This window comes from Cyanistes caeruleus, chromosome 5, assembly GCF_971803275.1.
Source record: "Cyanistes caeruleus chromosome 5, bCyaCae1.hap1.1, whole genome shotgun sequence".
Lineage (NCBI taxonomy): Eukaryota > Metazoa > Chordata > Aves > Passeriformes > Paridae > Cyanistes > Cyanistes caeruleus.
The window spans coordinates 60,100,507-60,121,510 of NC_141705.1; the positions used below are offsets into that span (position 1 = coordinate 60,100,507).

The following is a 21,004-nucleotide window of genomic DNA, read 5'->3' on the forward strand; positions in this document are numbered from 1 at the left end:
CTTTCCTTTATGGTCCTGTGCAAATGGTTTTACTGCTGTACTCCAGCAGTACTGAAGTACTGCTCATTAAAACAACAAATGGCAAAGTGACTAAAACATTAGTCACTTCTCATTTGCATTAATATTTCACTTCCTTCTGCTAGTCAGCATCTCGGGAAATTGAAGTTCAAAATGGTTTCCATTGTTTTCTTACCAGTGTTTGTCGTTCAAGCTGAAGGAAGTGTGTAATGCAAAAAAAATAAAAATATTTATACTCTACAGGGACAGTGAATTCCCCAAGGTATCTTTCAGCAGCCGATCTGGGGACATTTTGACACAGGAACTATGCCATGCAAAGCAAAGGTTTTATGGCTCTGTCCTCTGCTCTCTGGTTTGTGCAATAACTCATAAGTTGGTGTTACGACCCTGAAGGTTCTGAAGGTGAGGTGACTGAGGTTCTTCTTAATAGGTACCTTGGGGTGGATAAGAGCGAAATGACACTTGAATGACCATTGTCAGCAGATTTAGTTTAGAACGATGGAAAGGAGATATGCAGCCGTTTTGGTTATTATCTATAGAAATATCACAATAGAAAAGCATAAAGATATAATTTAAGAAAGAATATAATGAATAAGAAAGAGGACACGATAGTTCAGAGAAAAGATAAGAAAGGAATAAGAAGAGCGTGTCTTTACAAAGAAACCGTGAGTCTCCCTTTAGGAAAAGCTAGATACTGATAGGTGAAAGCACCAACGGGAGTAACCATAAACTTCACAAGAATGTTACTAATTGACACAGACTTGCTTATCAGCGTTAAATCCCTGGACCTAGAGATACAAAGGTGGGGGGAGGGGAGGTGTTGTGCATATTAGAAGGAGTTAAGTACCAGGTGATTAGGGCAGCCTGTACCTCTCAAGTAGCTCAGTCAATGGGGAAAGGAAGAGGGTCATGAGGCCGGGAAAATAGGATTAAAAGGAAGCTCTGCCCTCCAACAACTTGACAGACTCCAGGGGAATGCCCCATGGCCTCTCCCTTCATTCGAATAAAGTTAGAGGACGTCTGTGTCTCCTTTGGACATAAACCTCTGCTGCTGTGAATTTTTCTGCACAGATAACACCTGTGGACCCAGCAACAAGACTTGATTGATACACTGAATTTTCATGTGCGATGATCACGGTCTTGATCCTTCAGGGGTGGGGGAAGCCCCTGAAACATGGGTTAATACACCATCTGGTTCAGGTGGGAATGCCCAGGTGCCTCCCCTCTAGCTTAGCGAATGTGGGTTTGTTGTGGCCACCTGCGCTGCTCTTATGCAGGCCCGAGGTTTCCAACACACACCACAAGCCCTCTCCTCCTTCCTTGCGGCTCGGGGAGTGCAAACCCGCCTCAGCCAAGCGCCCGCTACTTTTGCATCTCGCTGATTGTTGGAGTCATTAGGCCTCGGCATTTCAGTCCCTCACACAGTGGGAGAACTGCGCGAGCGAGACGAGATACAAAGGCCACATGGGAAATCTCATATATAGATAGATATAAAAATATAAATACATGTATATATGTGTATATGTATATACGTATGTATGTACGTATGTGTGTATATATACATACATATCTACACACACACACATATATATATAAATATATATAACCTGCAGTGAGGAAAGGTCTGGGAGATGACACGTATGTGTTAGGAACGCCCCGGCGCGGGGCGCCTGAGGGCGCGGCGCATGCGCAGCGCTGCATGGCCCCCCCACCCCCATCCCGCCGGCAGCGGGGCGGCGCCAAGATGGCGGCGGTGCTGCTGGCGCGGCTGTGCCGGGACATCCCCAGGTTCTGGGGCACCCCCGGGCTCCGCGCCACCCGCCTGCCCCTCGCCGCTGCCGCTGCCCCGCCGCTGCTGCTCCGCCGCCCCGCCCCGCCTCTGGGGCCGCGCAGCTTCTCGGCGGCCGAGCTGGTGCGCGCCGCGCCGGCCCCGCTGCAGCCCTACCTGCGGCTCATGCGGCTGCACCAGCCCGCCGGTGAGCGCGGCGGGGAGGATCGAGGCCCCGGCCCACCCTGGCCTCCCGTTCCCCGCTGATCCCGCCCGCGGGTTTTGTGTCCCCGCAGGGACGTGGCTGCTGTACCTGCCGTGTACCTGGAGCATCGGGCTGGCGGCAGAGCCCGGCTGCCTCCCGGACTGGCGCCTGCTGTCCCTGTTCGGCGTGGGAGCCGTGCTCATGCGAGGGGCCGGCTGCACCATCAATGACATGTGGGACCGCGACTATGACAGACAGGTAGAGAACCATGGGGCAAGGCTGCTTACACGAGCGGGCAGTGGCAGGACAAGGGGACATGCTTCAAACCGAAAGAGTAGGTTTAGATTAGATTAGGAAGAAATACTTCAGTCTGAGGATGGCGAAGCATTGGAACAAGTTGCCCCGAGAAGTTTTAGGTGGCTCATCCCTGGAAGTGTTCAAGGCCAAGTTGGATGGGGTTGTGAGTAACCTGGTCTAGTGAAAAGTGCCCTACCCACAGCATGAGGGTTGGAGCAGGGTGATCTTTTAAGGTCCCATTCCAACCCAAGCCCTTCTGTGATTCAGTGAACCAAGCAGATGCCCACTTATCTCCATCATCACAAAATCAACAGAATTTTTAGAGTTGGAAGGGACCTCAAGAGATGATCTTGTTCAACTCCCTTGCCAAGGCCAACTCATCTAGAGCAGGTTACACAAGAACACATCGAAGTGAGTTTGGAATGTCTCCAGGGAGGGAGACTCCTCTTAATCAATGCTGTTTTTTCTCAGTCAAGCACCAAGGATCCTGAAGGCACTGAAGTACATGAACACCACCAGCGATTCCTTGCTGAGTGCAGACTCTGGATTCAGGAATTCCCTCATGTTTCTGTCTGAGATACATGCAATTAATTTGTCTACATTTCCTCCAAAAATATTGTATTTCATACAACATTTCTCTGTCCAGGACTGTAATAAGTCTTCTAGAATACTCATCTCCGTGTAAGATAGAATACATGCTTTTGTCAGCTGTCAGCAGTACTTGAACAAGTTTATTTTCCAACCTTGTTTTGCATGACAGAACAAGCCAAGTAACACTTTTTTTTGCTCTACTTGCTAGTTACAATCTATCCAAGAACAACTTTTTTTTTATTTCCTTAATTTTAAGAGCACTGTTTCCTTGTATTGTTGTATTGTTAATTTTGGGTGTTCAGAGTATCATGCCCAACCCTCAGCTAATCCCCTTCCACTATGTAATATTTTTCCTTCATCATCTCCCATTTGTTCAGAAGAGGCAAATAAGCAAAAAGCAGTGCCCAGTGTCAGTTCTGAAACATGCACAGGTGCAGGCTTGGAGGGGAACATCCTTGTGATACGTCACTGTTTGCTCCTCCTGTCTTTTGTTCCTATATTACTCCTGTAGTTTTGGGGGTTGGGTTTAGCCCTGCAAGACACAGAATAATGAGGCAATCCAGTATGTGAAGTTCTTAGTATGGCACTTGTATTTGTGCTGATGGGAAGGCAGGAATCAGGATTGGGTTTATGGCAGCTTTGGATGGTTTAGGGTTTGGAAGGTGTTAACAACTATATATGCTAAACAGATTTTATGTGGGGGTGTGATAAGTAAGAGGAAATTTCAATATAATGATTTAATTTATGCATTATGTGATGGGGTCAGGTGGAAAGTTTTGAAAATTGCCTGCAGAGCTTTTTCTGGGGTACCTTAAAAGGCTGCCTTCAACACCTGACCTAGAGGCCAGGCCAACAGGAGGATGTTGGCTGGTGTAGGTGATGGTGGTTTGGGGTTTAGATTTTGTATAACTGATTACTTGGGTCATGTTTTCGTAAGTTGAAACATCCCATGTCTGGTTGCACTGTGCAGTGGAATTGGTCACAGGTATGTTAAGTGCATGTTTAAACTCCAAAAGCAGTATTTGGTGTTAACATAACCTAATGGCAAGGGGAGAATAAGCTAAAAGAGTTTATTTGGATTCACATTATTCAAGCATAGGCAAAATACTTTGTATGTACATAATATTCTGTAAAAAGTTGGCTTTTGAACCTCTTTGAATAGACTTGACACCATTTTCATGAAGATACACAATTTCATGGAATTGTTAGGGTTGAAATGCATCTCTGGAGATCATCCAGTCCAACCCCTGCCAAGGCAGAGCCACCTGGAGCAGGTGACACAGGGACACATCCAGCTGGGGTTTAGAATGTCTCCAGGGAGGGAGACTTCACAGCTTCCCTGGGAAGCCTGTTCCAGTGCTCTGCCACTCTCAGTGTAGAGAAGTTCTTCCTCATGTTGAGGTGAAATTCAGTCATTTGGAGTTTTTTTTTGCATTGGTCACCTTTGGCAAGTAACTCACCATTCATTTATTTTAACTTTTTTTTCTGATAGTTGTTTCTTTCTTCAGTTTACCTTGTATGATTTCTTGTTCCAGACACAGTTTCTAAACTCCATTGTATCCCAGCTGGGATTAAATTAATTGTCTTTTCACAGATATTAACTCCACATCAATGGGACTGGATTCTGAATATGCCATTAGAGAGAAACAAAAGTAAACAGAATTAGGGCCCTTCCATTTCTCTTCAGAAAATAGGAAACAAACATTGTAAATTGCCCATCAGTTAGAGATGTACCTGGTGGTAATATTATCTCCATTTTTTCAGGTTGCAAGGACAGCAAGCCGACCCCTGGCAGCTGGAGATATCTCCACTTTTCAGTCCTTGGTTTTTCTTGGAGGACAGCTCAGCCTGGCGCTCTGTGTGCTTTTGTGTCTGAATTACTACAGGTAATGTATGAATTCTCTTTTGGTTTTTAAAGTCTGGCTCTGGGTCCTAAGTTAAGCACCGAGATTTTTAGAAGAAAAGGTGTTGGAGTCAGAGGGAGGAGGTTATTAGTCATGGAATTGTAATTGAGAGGAAAAGAATTAGTTCAGTACTGTGTACCACTCCTGCAGTACTGATCTTTATCTACTTATCTACTTTATCTTTTATCTACTGATCTCTAGCCTAGCAAACAATAATCCCCTTGGTACTTTTTGCAGTATCATTCTGGGAGCAGCCTCGTTATCCCTTGTGGTCACCTACCCTCTGATGAAGAGAATAACATACTGGCCACAGCTAGTTTTGGGTGAGACGGAATATTTTTTCTATTTTTTAAATTTCAGCTGTTGTTTTTAGGGTGTTTTACAAATTAGTACTTGAGCTTTAGCAATCTGAATTTTTATAAGTTTACATCAAAATAGAAATACCTTACAGACAAAGCTCTGTTGTGCCACAAGCTTCCTAATTTATGACAGGCATCATTGTTTATGTGTGGCTTTATTTTTTTTTATTTTGGTTAGAAATCAGTTCCTTGTTTTGATGGAGTGATTGAAGGAAGAAGAGTAGGGGGGAAATAAATGTTTGTCATTTGAGAATGAGCTATAGTTTTGGGGTTATTTCAAAACTCTTCTTAAATACAGATTTGTCTGTACAGCATTTCAGTCTTCAGCTTCTAAAACAACTCCTGAACAGATAGTGATGTTGCTTGTATTTTAGGTTGAGCTACTAAAACATATCTGTGCGTATTGGTTCTCACATTCCATCTATCTTCAGGGTTTTTTTTTTACCAAAATTGTCATTTTCAGCCTAGAAGTACCGTAGTTGGCTGCTGTATATTGTTTTATGGCCAGTTATGCTGACATCTTTTGTTACACTGACATCTGAGCATTTTACCTTCAGACCTGTTGTTTGAGTATTCTGGAACAGTTGTGTGCAAATGTTTCCCTACACTAATGAAGTCAAATTCAAATTAGGGAAGAGCAGCATATGTATTTTTCCTTGTGTGTCCAGAGTATTTAATGTCAGATTATTTATATTTATTACCTGCTTGAAAATAAGTGGTAGAAAAATAGAGATGTTGGTATTATACAAAAAGCTGCTGATATGATACACTCTCAAATAAATCATGTTTAATTGCTCCTGGCATTCTTGTAACTTCTTTTTTTTTTTTTTAATTCTCTTAATGTTTTTAGGGCTTACATTTAATTGGGGAGCCCTTCTTGGCTGGTCTGCCATCAAAGGGTCGTGTGAGTGGTCTGTGTGTTTGCCCTTGTACTTTGCTGGAGTCATGTGGACAATGGTGTACGACACCATTTATGCACATCAGGTAGGGTAACAGTGAGACATTCCAGATTAAACACACAACTTTGTGAGTTTCATTTACAAATTAGTTGTTGAACAGCACAGCTAACCCCTTGCAGTTCTGCAGTTGCAGTTCAGCTGAGCTGAAGCAACACCAAAGAAGTCCCAGCCCTTCAATGTTTTATTGCTGGTTGTCAAGATTTTACAAATCAGGTGGAAAGATGGAAGTACAATGCCCATTGTCCTCTTATGCGTCTTCATTGTGTAAATAACTTTGACGTTGGTATTAACTCTTGGCTGTTAAAGCAGATCTAAGACCAACCTTCTAGTTTAAATTTTAATGTGGGGACCTACAGCTGCCCTTTAATTGGGTTCCTAGTAAGAAGCATTGGAAATTTAAGCAAGTACCTCATTTTTATTTTTCTTATGAACAGGCATTTAATAATGGATTTGGTGGTAATTCATCCTTTTGTTCCAGGATAAGAAGGACGACATCATGATTGGTGTGAAGTCAACTGCATTGCAGTTCAAGGAGGACACGAAGCAGTGGCTCAGTGGCTTCAGCCTGGCCATGCTCCTGAGTTTGTGCGTGGCAGGGATGAATTGCAACCAAACCTTCCCATATTACTCAGCTGTGGCTGCTGTAGGGGCTCACCTGGCACACCAGGTTTGATGGCTTTATTTATACTTTTTTCATGTCGGAGTTCTTACTAAGAAGTCAAAGGGCTTTTCAACCCCCATCAATTAATGAGCTAGCCATGAAAATCAGATCCTGTAAGGAGAACTAAAATCTTCTAACAATAAGCTTGGTCTTCTTAAGTGCCTTTTGCTTACCTTTTGGTTGAGGAGACCTTCAGTCCTGACCACAAACAGTGGAGCACTGAGTTTCAGTCTGTTTGTAACCAACAGAAGTGTCACACTTTAAACTGATCTCAAGGAAAGGGTTTTCTCCTCACTGCCAGCAGCTGCACCTCAATGTGCTGCAAAATACTGTGGTTTTGACTGCTCTTACTCAGCTCCTTCAGTGTCTGGCACACATAATAGCAGTAGTAGATATTAATGTAATAACTTTATGTTAATTGACAGTTCTAAATGGTTCTCTGTAGCAGAGAACAATCCACTCCAGTCTTGTAGTTGCAGATGTTTAGAAATTTTTATGACTAACAGAAAGAAATTAGCTCTTTCAGTAAAGGATGCAGATAGGATCTTCTTACCTTGTTCTTTCTGAACCTAACAACTGTGTTACACAGTTTTGTAGTAAGTGACAAGTCAGTCTATTAAAAAATTTATTAGCGGTCTTGATAGGTAAGTGATTGCAGAGGTTTGTATATTGCAAGGAGTAAAACCATTGCTAGTCTGAGCACTTAAATCTGTGGTAGTATGGAACTTTTTATAAAGCATATTGGTTGTATGTTGCATTATAATGGGTGGAGCTTGTGCAGGTAATGGATATTAAACGTATCTCTGGGTAAGAGAATTCTTGTGGTGATGTAGTCTGGCACTCAGCCATTGTTTTCATAGTGACTGTGTTTGGAAATGTATGAGGGAAAGAATACTACATCCACTGCACGATCATTTACAGTTTGAATTGTTAGAGAGCCTTTATGCTGTAGTTTTGGCATGAATAGAAACCACTTTTAAGGATCTTTATGAGTAAGGATGCAGACTCATGAGTGTAAGTGATGGAGAATTCACAATTGTGTGGACTGCCACAGTCACAAGAGCAGAACTGTTCTGTATACCACAAAGTAGCTTCTTTTTGGGGGATTACTTTAATATTAGTCCTGCTTAAACATTTTTATGCTTATCTTCTTGTTCAAGGTTTCTGATTGTATTCTTAATTGAGTTTAGAAAGCTGAGTAAGATGCTTGAGGACCAGGATTTCCAAGATTTCCTTGATTCACTGAATTTTTGCCTGAGGCAGAGGAATTTGGGTCATGATGATGTCAAATTATATCCCTCTCAAAAAGTGTGCCAATAGAAAAATAACATCTTTTACTTTCTTTGTGTTTCTGAAAGAATAGCTTGGCTGCTGTTGAGTTTAATTTGTCAGTTCAGTGTTTCAAGTTCCCAGTGTCTGAGGAGAGGACAGGTTTTTAAGGGTGTGGATCACATCATATTTTAGAAGCTTGTGAAGAGTATTTTGATTATTTGACCAGGACCCAGCCCTGATTTCTCTCTACAACCACAAAGGAAGTAGATTTCCTGGGGAAGGTTTCACTTCTTTCAGTCAAATACTTTGTTTAACTTTTTCAAAGACTGAAGTTTGGTTTGAAGTTTAGGGGCTCCTTATCTGCTATTCCTTTCACTCACTTTGCTCAACATTCCCTCATGTTATCGTTCTCAAGACTTGCACCAAATGGGTTTTGGGAATATTTGCTCCTGCTAATAACAGCCTTGTGGGTTGTTTTGTTCTGTTTGGGTTTGTTTGTTTTTTTTTTTTAACTTTTAGTTGTGACTCACAGCAGAGAGCTTCCATGCTGGGTAAGCCAAGCCTTGCTTCTGGCCACTGTTGCAGGTGTCCTGATTCAGAGAATTGCATGAACTTGGCTAAGAGCAACTGAACTGAAACCAGCCCTGTGTGGCAAGGCAGGGCTGGCACTTCCCTGTGGTTTCCAGTTACCCTGGTTCACTGCTGACTCACCAGTGCCTTGTCTCTATTGAAACATGGAATACCTTGTAGCAGAGATGGAAAAGTGCACGTTCTGCAGGGGCTCATTTTGATTTAAAGTTACATTGAAGAATTAGGTGGCAACCTACTGAGGAAAATCTTAGAGACTTATTTACATGCCCAGATATTTTTGCACTTTTAAATATCAAACCAGACACACCAGTAACTGGGTTGTTTATACAGTCTTCCATTGAGATGGTCTGGGAATCATGCTCATATAAGATCCTTGATTTTTCTGCTGTATGTTGAAAAAATCTGTCAAACACAGATGCCAGTTATGCAAAAAAAAAAAAAAATTAAGCACAGAGTATTCCTGTTTCTTGTGGAGGTAAGGGTAGACTTTAGAGCTTAAGGATAATTTTTTTAAAGTTGCAGATCATTTTGTGATGTGTCAGATATTTATGAGTCTGTAGAATAATAATCATCTAATGTTATACTGTGCTTTTGCAGATTTACACTTTGGACATAGACAAGCCTGAAAACTGTTGGAAAACATTTGCTTCAAATCGTACTGTAGGAATTCTGCTCTTCATAGGGATTGTGCTTGGAAATCTGTGGAAACAAAAAGACTTAAAAAATGTTGAAGACCCTTCAGAGAACAGATAGTTGAAATCACCATACTGATATTTTAGTCTAACTGGAGTGTAAGTATTGTAAGAAAGAAAACACTTTAAATATAAATATAGCTGCTTTATACTGTTCATTTATAAAAGCTGGTGAAAACATTCTTGTCTCTGAAATCATGCAATTGAGATAAATTACAACAGAAGTTTTGGTTATCTGGGAATAACTTCAGTGTGCATAGAAGCTCCAAAAAGTGAAGCTGCTCTGCTGGTCTTGTGTAATAGCAGCAAACTTCTGTTAAGCTCTGGAGGCTGTGAAACCAAGATTTTATATGAAGCAGGTGTCTCTTAGTGACAGCACAGATAAAAATGCAAAATGATTTCTGGATGTAAATAAAATCTGGTTGTACATGTTTGATGGTCTGGTTTATTACAAAGGTAATTTTCAGTTTGAGTTGGATGTTGGGGCATGGCAGAGTTGCAATAACTTTTTCTCCTGGGATGTCTAGGAGCAGTCAGGACTCCAGATGTGTGAGGTCTGCAATAAGGAGCCAATAAAGAAGTGTTTAAGAAGATTTTCTGCTCTTGCTGTGATTGCTGCAGCAGGTGCTTGAAAAGGCTTCTGCAAAATTTCCTGCACAGAGTGAGCTGAGCTTGTTTGTCAAGAGTGATTTGCACACAGACTAAGGACTGAAAACAAAAACAGAGCAGTCCAGAGCTGTTGACAAGTGTGTATGAGCAGTGGTTGACCCTGGGCTGCAAATTCGTCATGCAAACTGTTGACATTCTTTTATTTTTTAATTCTGCTTGTTTTGACTTATGCCTGCCGGTTTTATTTGTAGTCTTACAGGAAAAACTTGTTTCTAGGGGATGCCTAGAAACAGTAAAAATAGCAAGGGCATGTTAACTAAATGGCCCTTACACAGAAGTTGTTCTTAAACAGGGTTTATATTTCTGGGGTGGAGAAAGTATTAAGTTGAAGAAAAGCTGTTTAATAATGGAAAACAATAAGCTTCTGATCAGTTACGTGACATAGCTGCATTTTGTAGAGGGAGAATTTGATGCATCCTACTTGACCTTTGTTTATTAGCCAATTACTAGTAATTAAAAAGTCTTGTAAAGTAACTAGTATGCATCAGTTTCTCAGTACTAGTAGTGTTATTTTAGTGAGGTGGTGACAAAAGTTATTAATCTGTTTTTAACATACTGAAGTGTCTTTAAGTAGCTCAGATTTTGGAGGAGCTGACATTCTGTAGTGCCTCTGAACCTTCTGGTGTCCTTTGTCTGATACTGCTTGTCACAAGTATTTGTCTTAAAATGAGAGGAGGAAAAAGGTGTTGCTAAATAGAGTATAAATTAAAGTTTTGGAACAGTCCTCAGGTCTGGAACTTGAAAATCATTTCATGTTGTCTGTGGGAGTTTTCCAAATTCATATTAATTTCATTTTTCACAGATAAGACATAGCTGTATTTTAGGTTCATTGCCTGAAAAACATAAATATTTAGGTTCCAGGCCGTAATACTTAGGATATTAAATTCATGAAAATTTTAGGATTAGTACAAGGAAATAAGTAACTTCTAAAGTGCGAGAGGTAAAGGCCAAGCCGCTTCCTGGCTAAAACCTTCCTGTTTGGATCTGCTGGCAGATATGTGTGCATCTCCTTCCTTTGTTCCCAAGGTATTCTGTTCCAAATCTTCACCAAGACACTGCTGTAATTGGATACAGTTTCTTTAAAGGTTTTCAAATATTCCTGTCTCTAGGCATCAGCTTTTTATTAGTGTGCTTTTGTAGAATTAAACAACATCCTCTGGACTTCTTTTCTCCACTATCAAACCTTGCCTTTCTCCCCCACCACCTTTTCCCAGTATTCCTCCACAGGATTTTGAGATAACAAATGCTTTTATCAGGCAGCAGGAAGGTCAAATGTACCCAGCAGTGGCAAACTGGAACACTGCCAGTTGCTCAGTGAAACAGAAAGCTCTGTAGCAACACCAGCTCTTGCTTGTGTGTTGCACTTTGTAGAAAGGTATATCAAAGCAACACCCCCTTTTTGTCCTGGGTTAGCCCTATAGAAGTAAGGGTGCTACTCCTGCAGGGATCAAGGGAGAGATTGCCAAGGCATAGGAAGCCTGCAGGGTGGGGCTGGATCTTTGCCTTAGAAGCCTGCTTTGCACAGTGGTATATGAGAGCTCTCACACTCCCTTTCCCAGGGTGAAGACTTGTCAAAGGAGGGTCAGCCAAGGCAAACTCTGCCTGGGTCCTGCTATTAGTATTTCTTGGTAAATATGATGCTGTTAATGGGAGGGGTTCAGAGTTTTCCCTCCTTCTCTTCTCAAGTACATGCTGCAGGAGCTGTGTTGTGGAAACAACTGCAGTGCCTGTGGCAGCCAGCTTGGCTGCCAGGGAACCTGGCAACACTAGGGCAGTAGGTCAAGCATCTTGCCAGCCACTGGTGACATGACCTGGAAAAAAAAGGCTATTTTTCTATAATATCCTTTTCTATTTCCACTTTGACAAAAACTAGGAGAGGGCCATTAATTGATTTCTAAACACTTCACAGTGCAAATACCAGGAGAGAGGCTCTGTTTGAGCTTCAAAAGAAAGCTGCCAAGAGAGTAGTGCATCTTAGCTGGGCATGGATAGCGAGAAGTTTAAGTACTAACTGAAGCCTTCTGGTATCCTGAAGAGGTGATTTTGATTTTCCTGCAGCGCCTCCCTGCATTTTGTGATGGAGGCAAAAGGCCAGAGCAAATTTTAACACAGTTAAGAAAATAGCAAAAAACTAAATTAGTTTTACAGCATTTTTCTTTTCCTGCATGGTGGTTTTTAAAAGAAGACAAAAAACACTGCTTCCAGGCAACTGTATAGAAGTGATTTTGTCTGAACAAAGCAGGAAGAGGTCTAATACACTTAAAAGAAACAAAAACAAAACCAACAGCAAAAGAAGAGTGTTCAAGCCAAGTTCAGTGCTTCTAACAATACATTTGTAATTTCTGGTATGGAAATTCCCATCCAGCTGCAAAACAAAATCCAAAGCCATGTCTGAATTCTTATACCTGCAAAATAGAATTCCACCGAATTTCAGAGCTTCTTGTCTGTGATAGGTGCAGTAACAAGGAAATATACCTAATGCAAAATTAAATAAGTTGTATCAACTGTGTAAAGAACAGAACCAAACCTGTAGCAGGTTGTAAGGGCAGTGGGGGAAAGCAGGCCATTCCACAGGACTCTGTTTTTTCCTGCACTGATGTCAAAGCATTCAGAGAGTTCAGCTCTGAATGTAAAGTATCTCACTTTGTACAACTCCCTGGAAGGACCACGTGGCCAGGTGGGAGAGAGTTGGTCTTGTCTCACAGGTAACAAGTGACAGTAGGAGAGGAAATGGCCTTATGTTTGGGTGCCTGTGGCACAGGGGGTTCAGGCCCCTTGCCCAGATGGCATTGCATGCTCCCAGCCACAGCATCATTTTCTGTCTGATCAGCCACCCAAGTACACCCTCTCCACTGTGTGCAGTGTCCCTGGCATGGAAGAGATGAGGGATGTGCAGGCGTGGGAGCAGCTCTCTGCTTGTACCAACTCAGTTTTGGTGAGATGTGCACCTGACCCTTGGCTATATTTCTAAGGGCTGTGAAAATTTTTCCTTGCACTTACTCAGCTTCATTCTCCTTCAGCCTTTACAGTTGCAGGAATTTCCCTTTTGCTTGAGCATTTTTCAAGCTGTGGGAAGGAAGCAAGGTTTGTGGGTAACGAGGTCTTCCATTGGAGCTGTGGAGACATCTAGATAAAGGTGAAGTTTCTGTTTCAGAAGCCCTTCTCCATGTCTCAAACAGAACCTTCAGACTGTTACTTTGGAAAAGGAGTGTTAGGACCAGAGCTTTGGAGAGAGGCCCCCAGGCACCCTTTCGTGCTAGGCAGCCCCCCTAACCTGCACAGCAATGGGATTCATGGACCCTCTTTGAATGAACACACCTCTCACCATTTAAGACATCTTAGTTTATGTAAATAGCATGAGGCAGTGTGCTGGGGAAGGTGGCTTTGCTCATTTGTGGTCATGTTTGAAGTTGCAGGTTGGACTTATTTTTAGTACAGAGAACAAACATTTACATGTGAGTGGCCCAACCTGGAATAAATGAGTTTCTGGTTGTAACTGCTCCATAAAATACAGTGGTAGACTGTGTAATCCATACTTTTTTCTTCGTAGAGAAAGATTTTTTTTTTTTTTCATCTGTGCTCCTAAATCTTCATCAGTGTTACATTCACTGTAGTGCATATTAAATTGGTGAGTATTGATTTCAGCAGAATTTTTCCATTGTCTTCTTGGAAATAATCATGGAATGGCTTTGTTTGGAAGAGACTTCAAAGATCATCTAGTTTCAAACCCCATGCTGTGGGCAGGGATGCTTTCCACTAGACCATGTTACTCAGACCCATCCAGCCTGGCCTTGAACACTTCCAGGGCTGGATCATCCACAGCTTCTCTGTCTTATAAATGAAAAACTAAACTTGCCAATACATCAAGCAATATAGCCAATTTATTAATTTGTTTGATAAAAGGGTGAGCAATTTTTACAGTGCTGGGTGCGCGGGGGTCTCCACCCCAAGCAATGCACAAATTCAGTTTTCAAGCAGTAATCTTCTCATACTGTTCTAGGCACTTCCCTTCCTCAAATTTTCAGTTATTTTCTACTTGCTTTTCTTCAGTTGTGGTTTTTGAAGATCTGCTGGGGAGATGGTCCAAGGTGGTCTTCTGATGTCTTTCTAGCCTCCCATTCTTCTTTTGAAATATCTTTTTTTTCACTATGTGAAAAACGAGGTTCACATTTTTTTAATATAAAATTTAAAAAGTTTAATAGAAAGACAATTCGGAGATAGAAATAAAACAAAATTAACAAATACAGCTGGGTGCTTCAGCATTTAGCCAAGAGCATCCCTTAAAAATACAAATCTATTGCATATTCATAAATGTTCATGTATTATTTAAACATTCCTCTTAAGTTTTAGATGTTCCTTGGTTTAGCTTCAACTGCCCTCCCTTTCCAATAGATCAATCTTCTTGGCTTTGTTGAGTCTCACAATCCCAGATAAGAGGTTCAGTAAATTCCTCCTTTGGAGCTCTGGTTGCTGCTGTCCTCATCTGGATAAAATAATCTAAGAATGCAGGGGATGTTTCTGACTATCTCTTCAGTCTCTGGGTCATATGAACAAAAGCATTCTTTATTTTAATACCACACTACAGCCTAACATATTTATATGTATTGCACCACTATTTCTAAGTTTTATCAATAACAGAAATAAAAGAAACTATTAATACAGCAAAGTTTTCCAACATTATACATGTAACATTCATTTTAATATTTGTAAAAAGCCAATATATAATATGTGTCTATAACAACTAGCATTATTTTTGGTTATACAGTTTGTCTAAGCAAGCATATATATTCTGTTAGCATACATTTTGCAAGCCTTCTTTTAGTCATTTTACAACCTAAAGCTAGCATGTCTAAAAAATGTCTTCATAGGGCTTCTTCCTCAGTTAAGTAAATTTGTAGTAGATTTAAGTAAAACTTAAAGCCAGCATGTTTCAAAATGCCTTTGTAGAGCCTATCAATTCATGTTAGTCCTACTGCTCCTTTTTACGTGTTACAAATTCTTCTATACTCCTGTTGGGGTTTAAGTGTCTGTCCTGTTGTTCTGTCTCACCTATGGAATTTTTACCCATCAGTGGCAGGGAAAACCGGGTTCCTGGTACTTCGTGGGTGCTTGAAAAACACAACGAGTTTGGCTGGGCCCAGGGGGGAGGGGGCAGCTGGGGGCTGGCTGGTTTCTTCAGCTTCAGAGCAGAACACTCGCGGGGAGCTGTTGCGGCTGGGAGAAGGGAATTCGCCATCACCCAGACGGAGCTGCTGCTTCTGCTTCTCCTTCTTTCCTCTTTGTTGGTGGCCTCGCACCCCCTGTCCTGCCGGGACGTGTGGCAGTGCCAGCCACCGCCGCGGAGCTGCTGATCCACCTCAGCCACCAGCCCAGGATCTCTGCTCATCCCTGCTGTTCCAGCCGACTGTTCCTCAGAGCCCTGCAGGAGCACCGGGACTGCCCGCCCGAGGGGTTTGTGAAACAAAGCCTCTCCTCCATCCCATCTCAGCCGGGAAGGCTGTCACGGGGTCCCTGGTTCTGTTTTCTTGCTAATGCTATAGTTATTGTTGTTTGTGTGCCTTGTTATACACACTAGTAAAGAACTGTTATTCCTATCCCCAGATCTCTGCCTGAGAGCCCCTTGATTTCAAAATTGTAATAATTCGGAGGGAGGGGGTCTACATTTTCATTCCAAGGGAGGCTCCTGCCCTCCCTAGCAGACACCTGTCTTCCAAACCAAGACAACTCAAAAAAAACCCCACCTTATAGCTTGTACAAAGGATAGTTTGAAACTTACACTACAAGGTGTTTAAAGCTTCTATAAATTACTTGTAGGTAATTATAATTTTGTTGTTAAACTGTTAGCTAAAAGTTTACTGTTACATAGTTACCTTGTTAAACCTTACTTCCATGCCTTAATTCAGCCGATTCTTAAAACACTTCTTTATAATAATCCCATGGTCTCTGTCTGCATTGTCCACAGACACATGTATATAGGTGGGTGCTATTCGATTGATGCAAATTACAACCTGATTTCTCACATCTGGGCAACCTGTTCCAGTGCCTCACCACCCTAACAATTAAGAAGTTCTTTGTAATATAATCTAAACCTATCCTCCTTTAGTTCAAAGCAATTCCCCCTTGCCCTGTCACTACATATCCTTGCGAACAGTCCCTCTCCAGCTCTTTTGTAGCTCCCTTTAGGTATTGGGAGATGCTCTAAGTCTCTCTGGAGCTTTTTCTTTTTACCACCTAAAAAACCTGACTGCAGTTCATCTTGCTGTTTCCCTTCTCCCCATGAGCCTCCTCCAGCCAGCTGGTGGGATGTCAGGCATCTCCTCCTCTAGGGAGAATCTACTGATCTACAAATTTTTCAAACCTCAGTTTCCACAGCCTATTGCAATGTTCTTACAAAAAACACTAACTGTGTATGATCTAGCCAGAGAGCAGCCAGGCAGCCCCATTGTGAAGCAGGGACAGACACAGTTAAACTTTGGAGCTACTAGAAACCACAGGAAGCATTTCAAGGCATGGCTCCCTGTTTTCTCAGCAGCACTACTGGTAAAAGTCTTCACTTAAAGCACCTTAAATGTCAGCCTGTGGACAAAGTTGCCATGTTGACATTAGCCCAAACTTCCCCTTTCCCTGTTCTCATGAGGGTGAGAGAGAAGGGAATCTCACTGTCAGCACTTGCCATGGGATGTGTTGACTTGCTCCTGAGAAAGCAGCAACCCAGATCCTCTCTGAGATCTCTGCATATTATGTGTATCCTGCTGGGAAACAAAAAGTGCTGTCCTGGTGCCACAGGTTCTCCACAAAATGTGGAAGTAAATCCAAAACTGTCATGACTTGCACAGGATATGAGTGGTTACATAATTTGGGTTAGTGCAGAAACTTTAAATATTAGCATCTCATAAAGGGAAATGTATGTGTGTATGGTAAGTGCTCTGTTAATTTTACAGTGGCTGGGCTACATGGCTTGTGACAAGCACTTAGGGAATCAGCCTAATTTTTATGGAAAGTCTCCACGTGGGGTATATTTTCTAAGAAATTATAACCTAAATGTCTGTCTTGATGAAAGTAAATCATTCAGAGCTACTCTCCCCTGAACAGCAACAACATGTGGGAAAAGTTAAGGGAATAACAAGATAAACATGTAAACATTTTTTTTTTTAAAAAGAGTAACTAGTCCTGGGAAAAGGAAAAATAAATTACTGTTCTGCATTGTTAAGTCTGTGGTTGTAAGGACAGGGCACAGTTCCTGACTTCCCCCTTCAAGTTACCTCCCACCCATTTTACGTTTTTTGCTGCTGGCTACCAATAAGAACATCTGAGGGAGTAAGTTTAGTTTCATCTTTGCCAGAGCCTCTTTGTGCAGGATCCCGGCTGGAGAGGAAGCCTCCACTGACCAAATCTGCTCACCAGGTTAGCTCTCTAAAAGCATGGAAATATTAATAATTTGTTAGCCTGGGAAGAGTGGGATAATAGTGTCAAAGTAGGGATTTATTTTTTTATTTTTTCCCTACTTAGTACAAAGTACAAATCAAACTATCTGGCAAATCCCAATTGGGGGGGGGGGGGTGTGCTTTAAAAAAGCTATGAACAAAAGCTGGATTATGGAGAGTTACCTCTGCTTGCTGCTTTCTGATGCTGACACAATTGTATAAATGTGTTGAAGGAATCTGACTGGTACTTTACTCTCTGTTTAAACTGGGCTGCCCTACCAGAAGCTTGGACATGGGTGGCTTCTGATACCTGGTCTCCCTGTGTGTTTGCTGTCCCTTTGGGGTGTGCTGTCAATGGCAAGTGCAGCTATTCTACTCTTCTTTATTGTTTGCAGTTAGGGGAGGAGAAAATAGGTGAGTAATACTTGTGTAGAGGACACTGTACCTTTGTGAAGTGTAGGGAGATTCACCACATGTCGGTGGCACTGCAGTGGGCAGGCAGAGGGAAGCTGTGGGCAGGTAGAGGGAAGCTGTGGGTAGGCAGAGGCGTTGCACTTCCCTCTGGACACACACCTGACACCACTTCCAGCTTCATTCCCACCGGGCTTGCAGGCTGGCATGTGCTGCCAGCTGAAGCCAGGAGTGGGATTTCCGGAGAAGCACTCGTTACTCCAAAGGATGGAGAAAGAACGTGCTTCCCCTCCCCCAGCATCACTCTTTCATTTGAGTTTCTATTCTGACTTTTAAGCTCAGAAGCAGCAGCAGGAGGAGGAGCCTGACCACACAGAAGGGTGGGTCTCCCTTTGTCGAACTGCTGTTTCTAAGAAATAAAATAAACCAACCCAACTTACAGAAAAATAGTCTCAATAAATGTGAGCAGGCAGTTTATCTTATTTCAGAAAACCTCACCCAACCCAAACTTTCTTAGAATTATTACCTAGAACTACTTTGTGCTTTTTTATTTGGCTAGGGGATTAGAAGCAGAGAGAAATTGTTCTTGTTGCTATTCTTACTATTCTTACTATTCTTCTTCTTGATATTATTATTATTATTATTATTTTAGACCTGAGGCTTACCGGTTTTCAAGGTTTTTTTGCTTGTTAACCACAGGAAGGCAAGGAGAGGGCATCAGATTTTGGACATTGATTTTCTGCCTTTCTGGCTCCCTACGTCAAGAAACCAGAGATACAAGTTTTCTATAGTATCCTGCTTGTGTGTAGCCTCGCTTTGCTATGAGGAAATGAGTCCGCAGGTGCTTCTCACATGCTCCGTGTGCCCACTCCAAAGGCATCTTTGTGTAAAATATGCCAAGTCAAACAACCTGAATGCTCAAGTCACTCCCTTTAGTCTGGGTTCTCTACCCAGCCCAGATCAGTACAAGGGAAATGAGCTGTGTCTAAGCACTAGCAAAGCCTTCATGGGGTGGAGTGGGGAACACCAGTGACCTGATGCTATTTTGAAGGCTGGATAAAATGGCAGATAATGCAAAAACCTTGAAAGGATAGAAATGCAGGCAAGATATGGTTATGCTCTATCACCTCCAATGCCAGATAGGGAACTGGGCAGAAGGTGTCCTACTGAAGGGTGGTAGCCACAGGTTTGGTTGGAGGTTCAGACCAATCACAGTTTTTGCACTTACTACCCTGTTTCCTCTTTCAGAAGAGGACCTTGGAATGGCTGTCCCAACCGTTGTGACGATCCAGCCGCAGTATGGCGGGGCCATGTCCGCTGCCTCGAGATGCACATGGCAGACAGGCCTGACGGACTGCTGCTCCGACTGTGGCGTCTGTAAGTGCCTGGGACACGGTTTTCTTGCTCCTGCTGCTCAGTGCAGTGCTGCTACTGTGCAGCCATGCAGCCTGGCTCTCCCATCTACTCCAGTGCTACCAGGTGGGCAGGCAGAGCCTTAACCAGTGCTGTGTTTCTCCTCTCTCCAGGCTGCTGCGGGATGTTCTGCTTCCCCTGCCTGGCATGCCAAGTGGCCGGGGACATGAATGAGTGCTGCCTGTGTGGGACCAGCGTGGCCATGAGGACCCTGTACCGCACCAAATACAACATCCCGGTCAGTGCTGAGCCTGCCCCCTCACCCTGCTGCGAGCCTGAAAGATGGGGTGCCCCCAAGGCCCCTCTCACTTTTTTACACTCCCCCCTTGTTTCCCATTTGTATCCATCGCTGCTGCTGCTTCCTCCTTTGAGCTTTGAAAGATGGGAAAGACTTGAAATAACTGTGGGCTGACTAAAGAATAGGTGAAGCTGGGTACATGGATAAAGATCCATAATCAGGTTTGGGAGAAAGGTGGACAGTAGGTACATGAGGGTGTTTCTTCCTGCAGGAGAGGTGGTTGCTGCCATCACAAGTGCAACCCATGGGGGCCCAAGTTCACTTTGCCCAAATTGTCTGTTCCTGTGTGCATTTTTCTTCCCAGTCTGAAACACAGAAGTCAAAAGCTATCTGCAGCCTGCACAAGAGGCTCCCTTCTTCCTTTCTGTGGTGCTTGGGGTTTGCCAGCCCAAGGCTTCTGTTTTTTCCACTCAGGATGCTGCAGCAGGCTGATAAAAAAAGAGTACTGGGCCTGGAATGTGATTAACATTTTCTTGGCTGGAACATGACTTCTGGGAAGCCTCTGTCCATAACCAGTTTCTTCCTAACAGGGGTCCATTTGCTCTGACTTCTGTGTCACCCTGTGTTGCCCCGTGTGCTCTGTTTGTCAAATGAAGAGAGACATCAAACGCAGGAGGGAGCTTGGCATATTCTGGTAAGCTGGGGGTGCTGGTGCTGGTCTATAAAGTTGCTGTCACATGCAGCCAGGTGCCTTCCCAGAGCCTCTCCTGCCAGCATCTTGACACCAGACAAAGTGCTGCAGTGGGGAAATGGCCATGGACAGGTCATAAGAGTGACCTGTCCTGAAGCAAAATGTCACTGGGACCTTGTGCAAGGTGGAGGGGGAAGAACTGAGGGGACACAGAGCATGGTGAGGCACAGCCCCAGACCCTGACAGTCCTCTCCCATCCTGTTACAGATGCTGCCACCCTTGCTGCGTCCTTGGAGATGCTGCAGGCAGGAGTCACTGCTGCCTTGACTTTTGGGAAATGCACCATGTGAGGCTTGCCTTGATTGCATTTGATTTTCCATAATTAACTGCATAAATAAAGTTTTGAGTTTATCTTCCTACCTCTGTGTATGTCATTTTTGCACCATCTGAGAGCACCCATCCTTCTCCTGTTCCATCCATCTATCAGCCCTTGGTGAAATTTCTCTGTGTCTTCTGCAGAGAGATTTTCACTAGTATTTTGTTATTGGATCAGCTTTTAGAAAGGATATTTAACACATTGAGTCAGTGTTGCTCATCCAAGTTGCAAAATTTGGGAAAACGACTACTGCTGTATCTTCCTGCAGGAAAGTGACTTCTGTAGGCCACCCAGCAGTGCCCCTGCTGTGGTGGCCCAGGTGGCTGTTCAGGGCTGTTGGTCAGCGCTACCTTTCTGAATGCCTTTCTAAAGACATGGGGATTTGGGGCTGCCTGGCACCAGCTCACCTCTATGTTGCAGGGACATGGACCCTGAGCATAAATTCCTCCCCACCTGCAGTAAAAA

At 43.1% G+C, this 21,004-nt stretch overlaps 2 protein-coding genes across 6 annotated transcripts; both read left to right on the forward strand.

Annotated features, from left to right (window-relative positions):
• Nucleotides 1-1,729: 1,729 nt before the first annotated feature.
• On the forward strand, nucleotides 1,730-10,710 carry COQ2 (coenzyme Q2, polyprenyltransferase). Of its 4 annotated transcripts, XM_086889610.1 has the most exons (8): nucleotides 1,735-1,994; nucleotides 2,083-2,249; nucleotides 4,644-4,765; nucleotides 5,021-5,106; nucleotides 5,993-6,126; nucleotides 6,580-6,768; nucleotides 9,223-9,416; nucleotides 9,845-10,710. In XM_086889610.1, exons 1-7 carry the CDS (start codon nucleotides 1,763-1,765, stop codon nucleotides 9,376-9,378), a joined length of 1,086 nt encoding a protein of 361 aa, XP_086745736.1. In that variant the 5' UTR covers nucleotides 1,735-1,762; the 3' UTR covers nucleotides 9,379-9,416; nucleotides 9,845-10,710. The 4 variants fall into 4 exon arrangements, with proteins under 4 accessions (XP_023782104.2, XP_086745736.1, XP_086745738.1 ...); XM_023926336.2 differs by lacking the exon at nucleotides 9,845-10,710 and having other exon boundaries at nucleotides 1,730-1,994; nucleotides 9,223-9,750; XM_086889612.1 differs by lacking the exon at nucleotides 6,580-6,768 and having other exon boundaries at nucleotides 1,744-1,994.
• A 6,521-nt stretch (nucleotides 10,711-17,231) lies between these two features.
• Nucleotides 17,232-20,582, forward strand: PLAC8 (placenta associated 8). 2 transcript variants are annotated; one of them, XM_023926338.2, is made up of 5 exons: nucleotides 17,243-17,390; nucleotides 19,070-19,198; nucleotides 19,348-19,472; nucleotides 20,063-20,166; nucleotides 20,431-20,582. In XM_023926338.2, coding segments are annotated over exons 2-5 (345 nt in total). In that variant the 5' UTR covers nucleotides 17,243-17,390; nucleotides 19,070-19,083; the 3' UTR covers nucleotides 20,432-20,582. The 2 variants fall into 2 exon arrangements, with proteins under 2 accessions (XP_023782105.1, XP_023782106.1); XM_023926337.2 differs by lacking the exon at nucleotides 20,431-20,582 and having other exon boundaries at nucleotides 17,232-17,390; nucleotides 20,063-20,170.
• The last annotated feature ends 422 nt before the right edge of the window (nucleotides 20,583-21,004 follow it).

Bases quoted from the DNA above. Each gene is read 5' to 3' on its own strand.
- COQ2 (XM_023926336.2), top strand. From the start codon at position 1,763: ATGGCGGCGGTGCTGCTGGCGCGGCTGTGCCGGGACATCCCCAGGTTC. The intron at 1,995-2,082 runs GTGAGCGCGGCG...GTGTCCCCGCAG, and splicing joins GCGGCTGCACCAGCCCGCCG to GGACGTGGCTGCTGTACCTG. The intron at 2,250-4,643 runs GTAGAGAACCAT...CCATTTTTTCAG, and splicing joins ACCGCGACTATGACAGACAG to GTTGCAAGGACAGCAAGCCG.
- PLAC8 (XM_023926337.2), top strand. From the start codon at position 19,084: ATGGCTGTCCCAACCGTTGTGACGATCCAGCCGCAGTATGGCGGGGCC. The intron at 19,199-19,347 runs GTAAGTGCCTGG...TCCTCTCTCCAG, and splicing joins CTGCTCCGACTGTGGCGTCT to GCTGCTGCGGGATGTTCTGC. The intron at 19,473-20,062 runs GTCAGTGCTGAG...TCTTCCTAACAG, and splicing joins GCACCAAATACAACATCCCG to GGGTCCATTTGCTCTGACTT.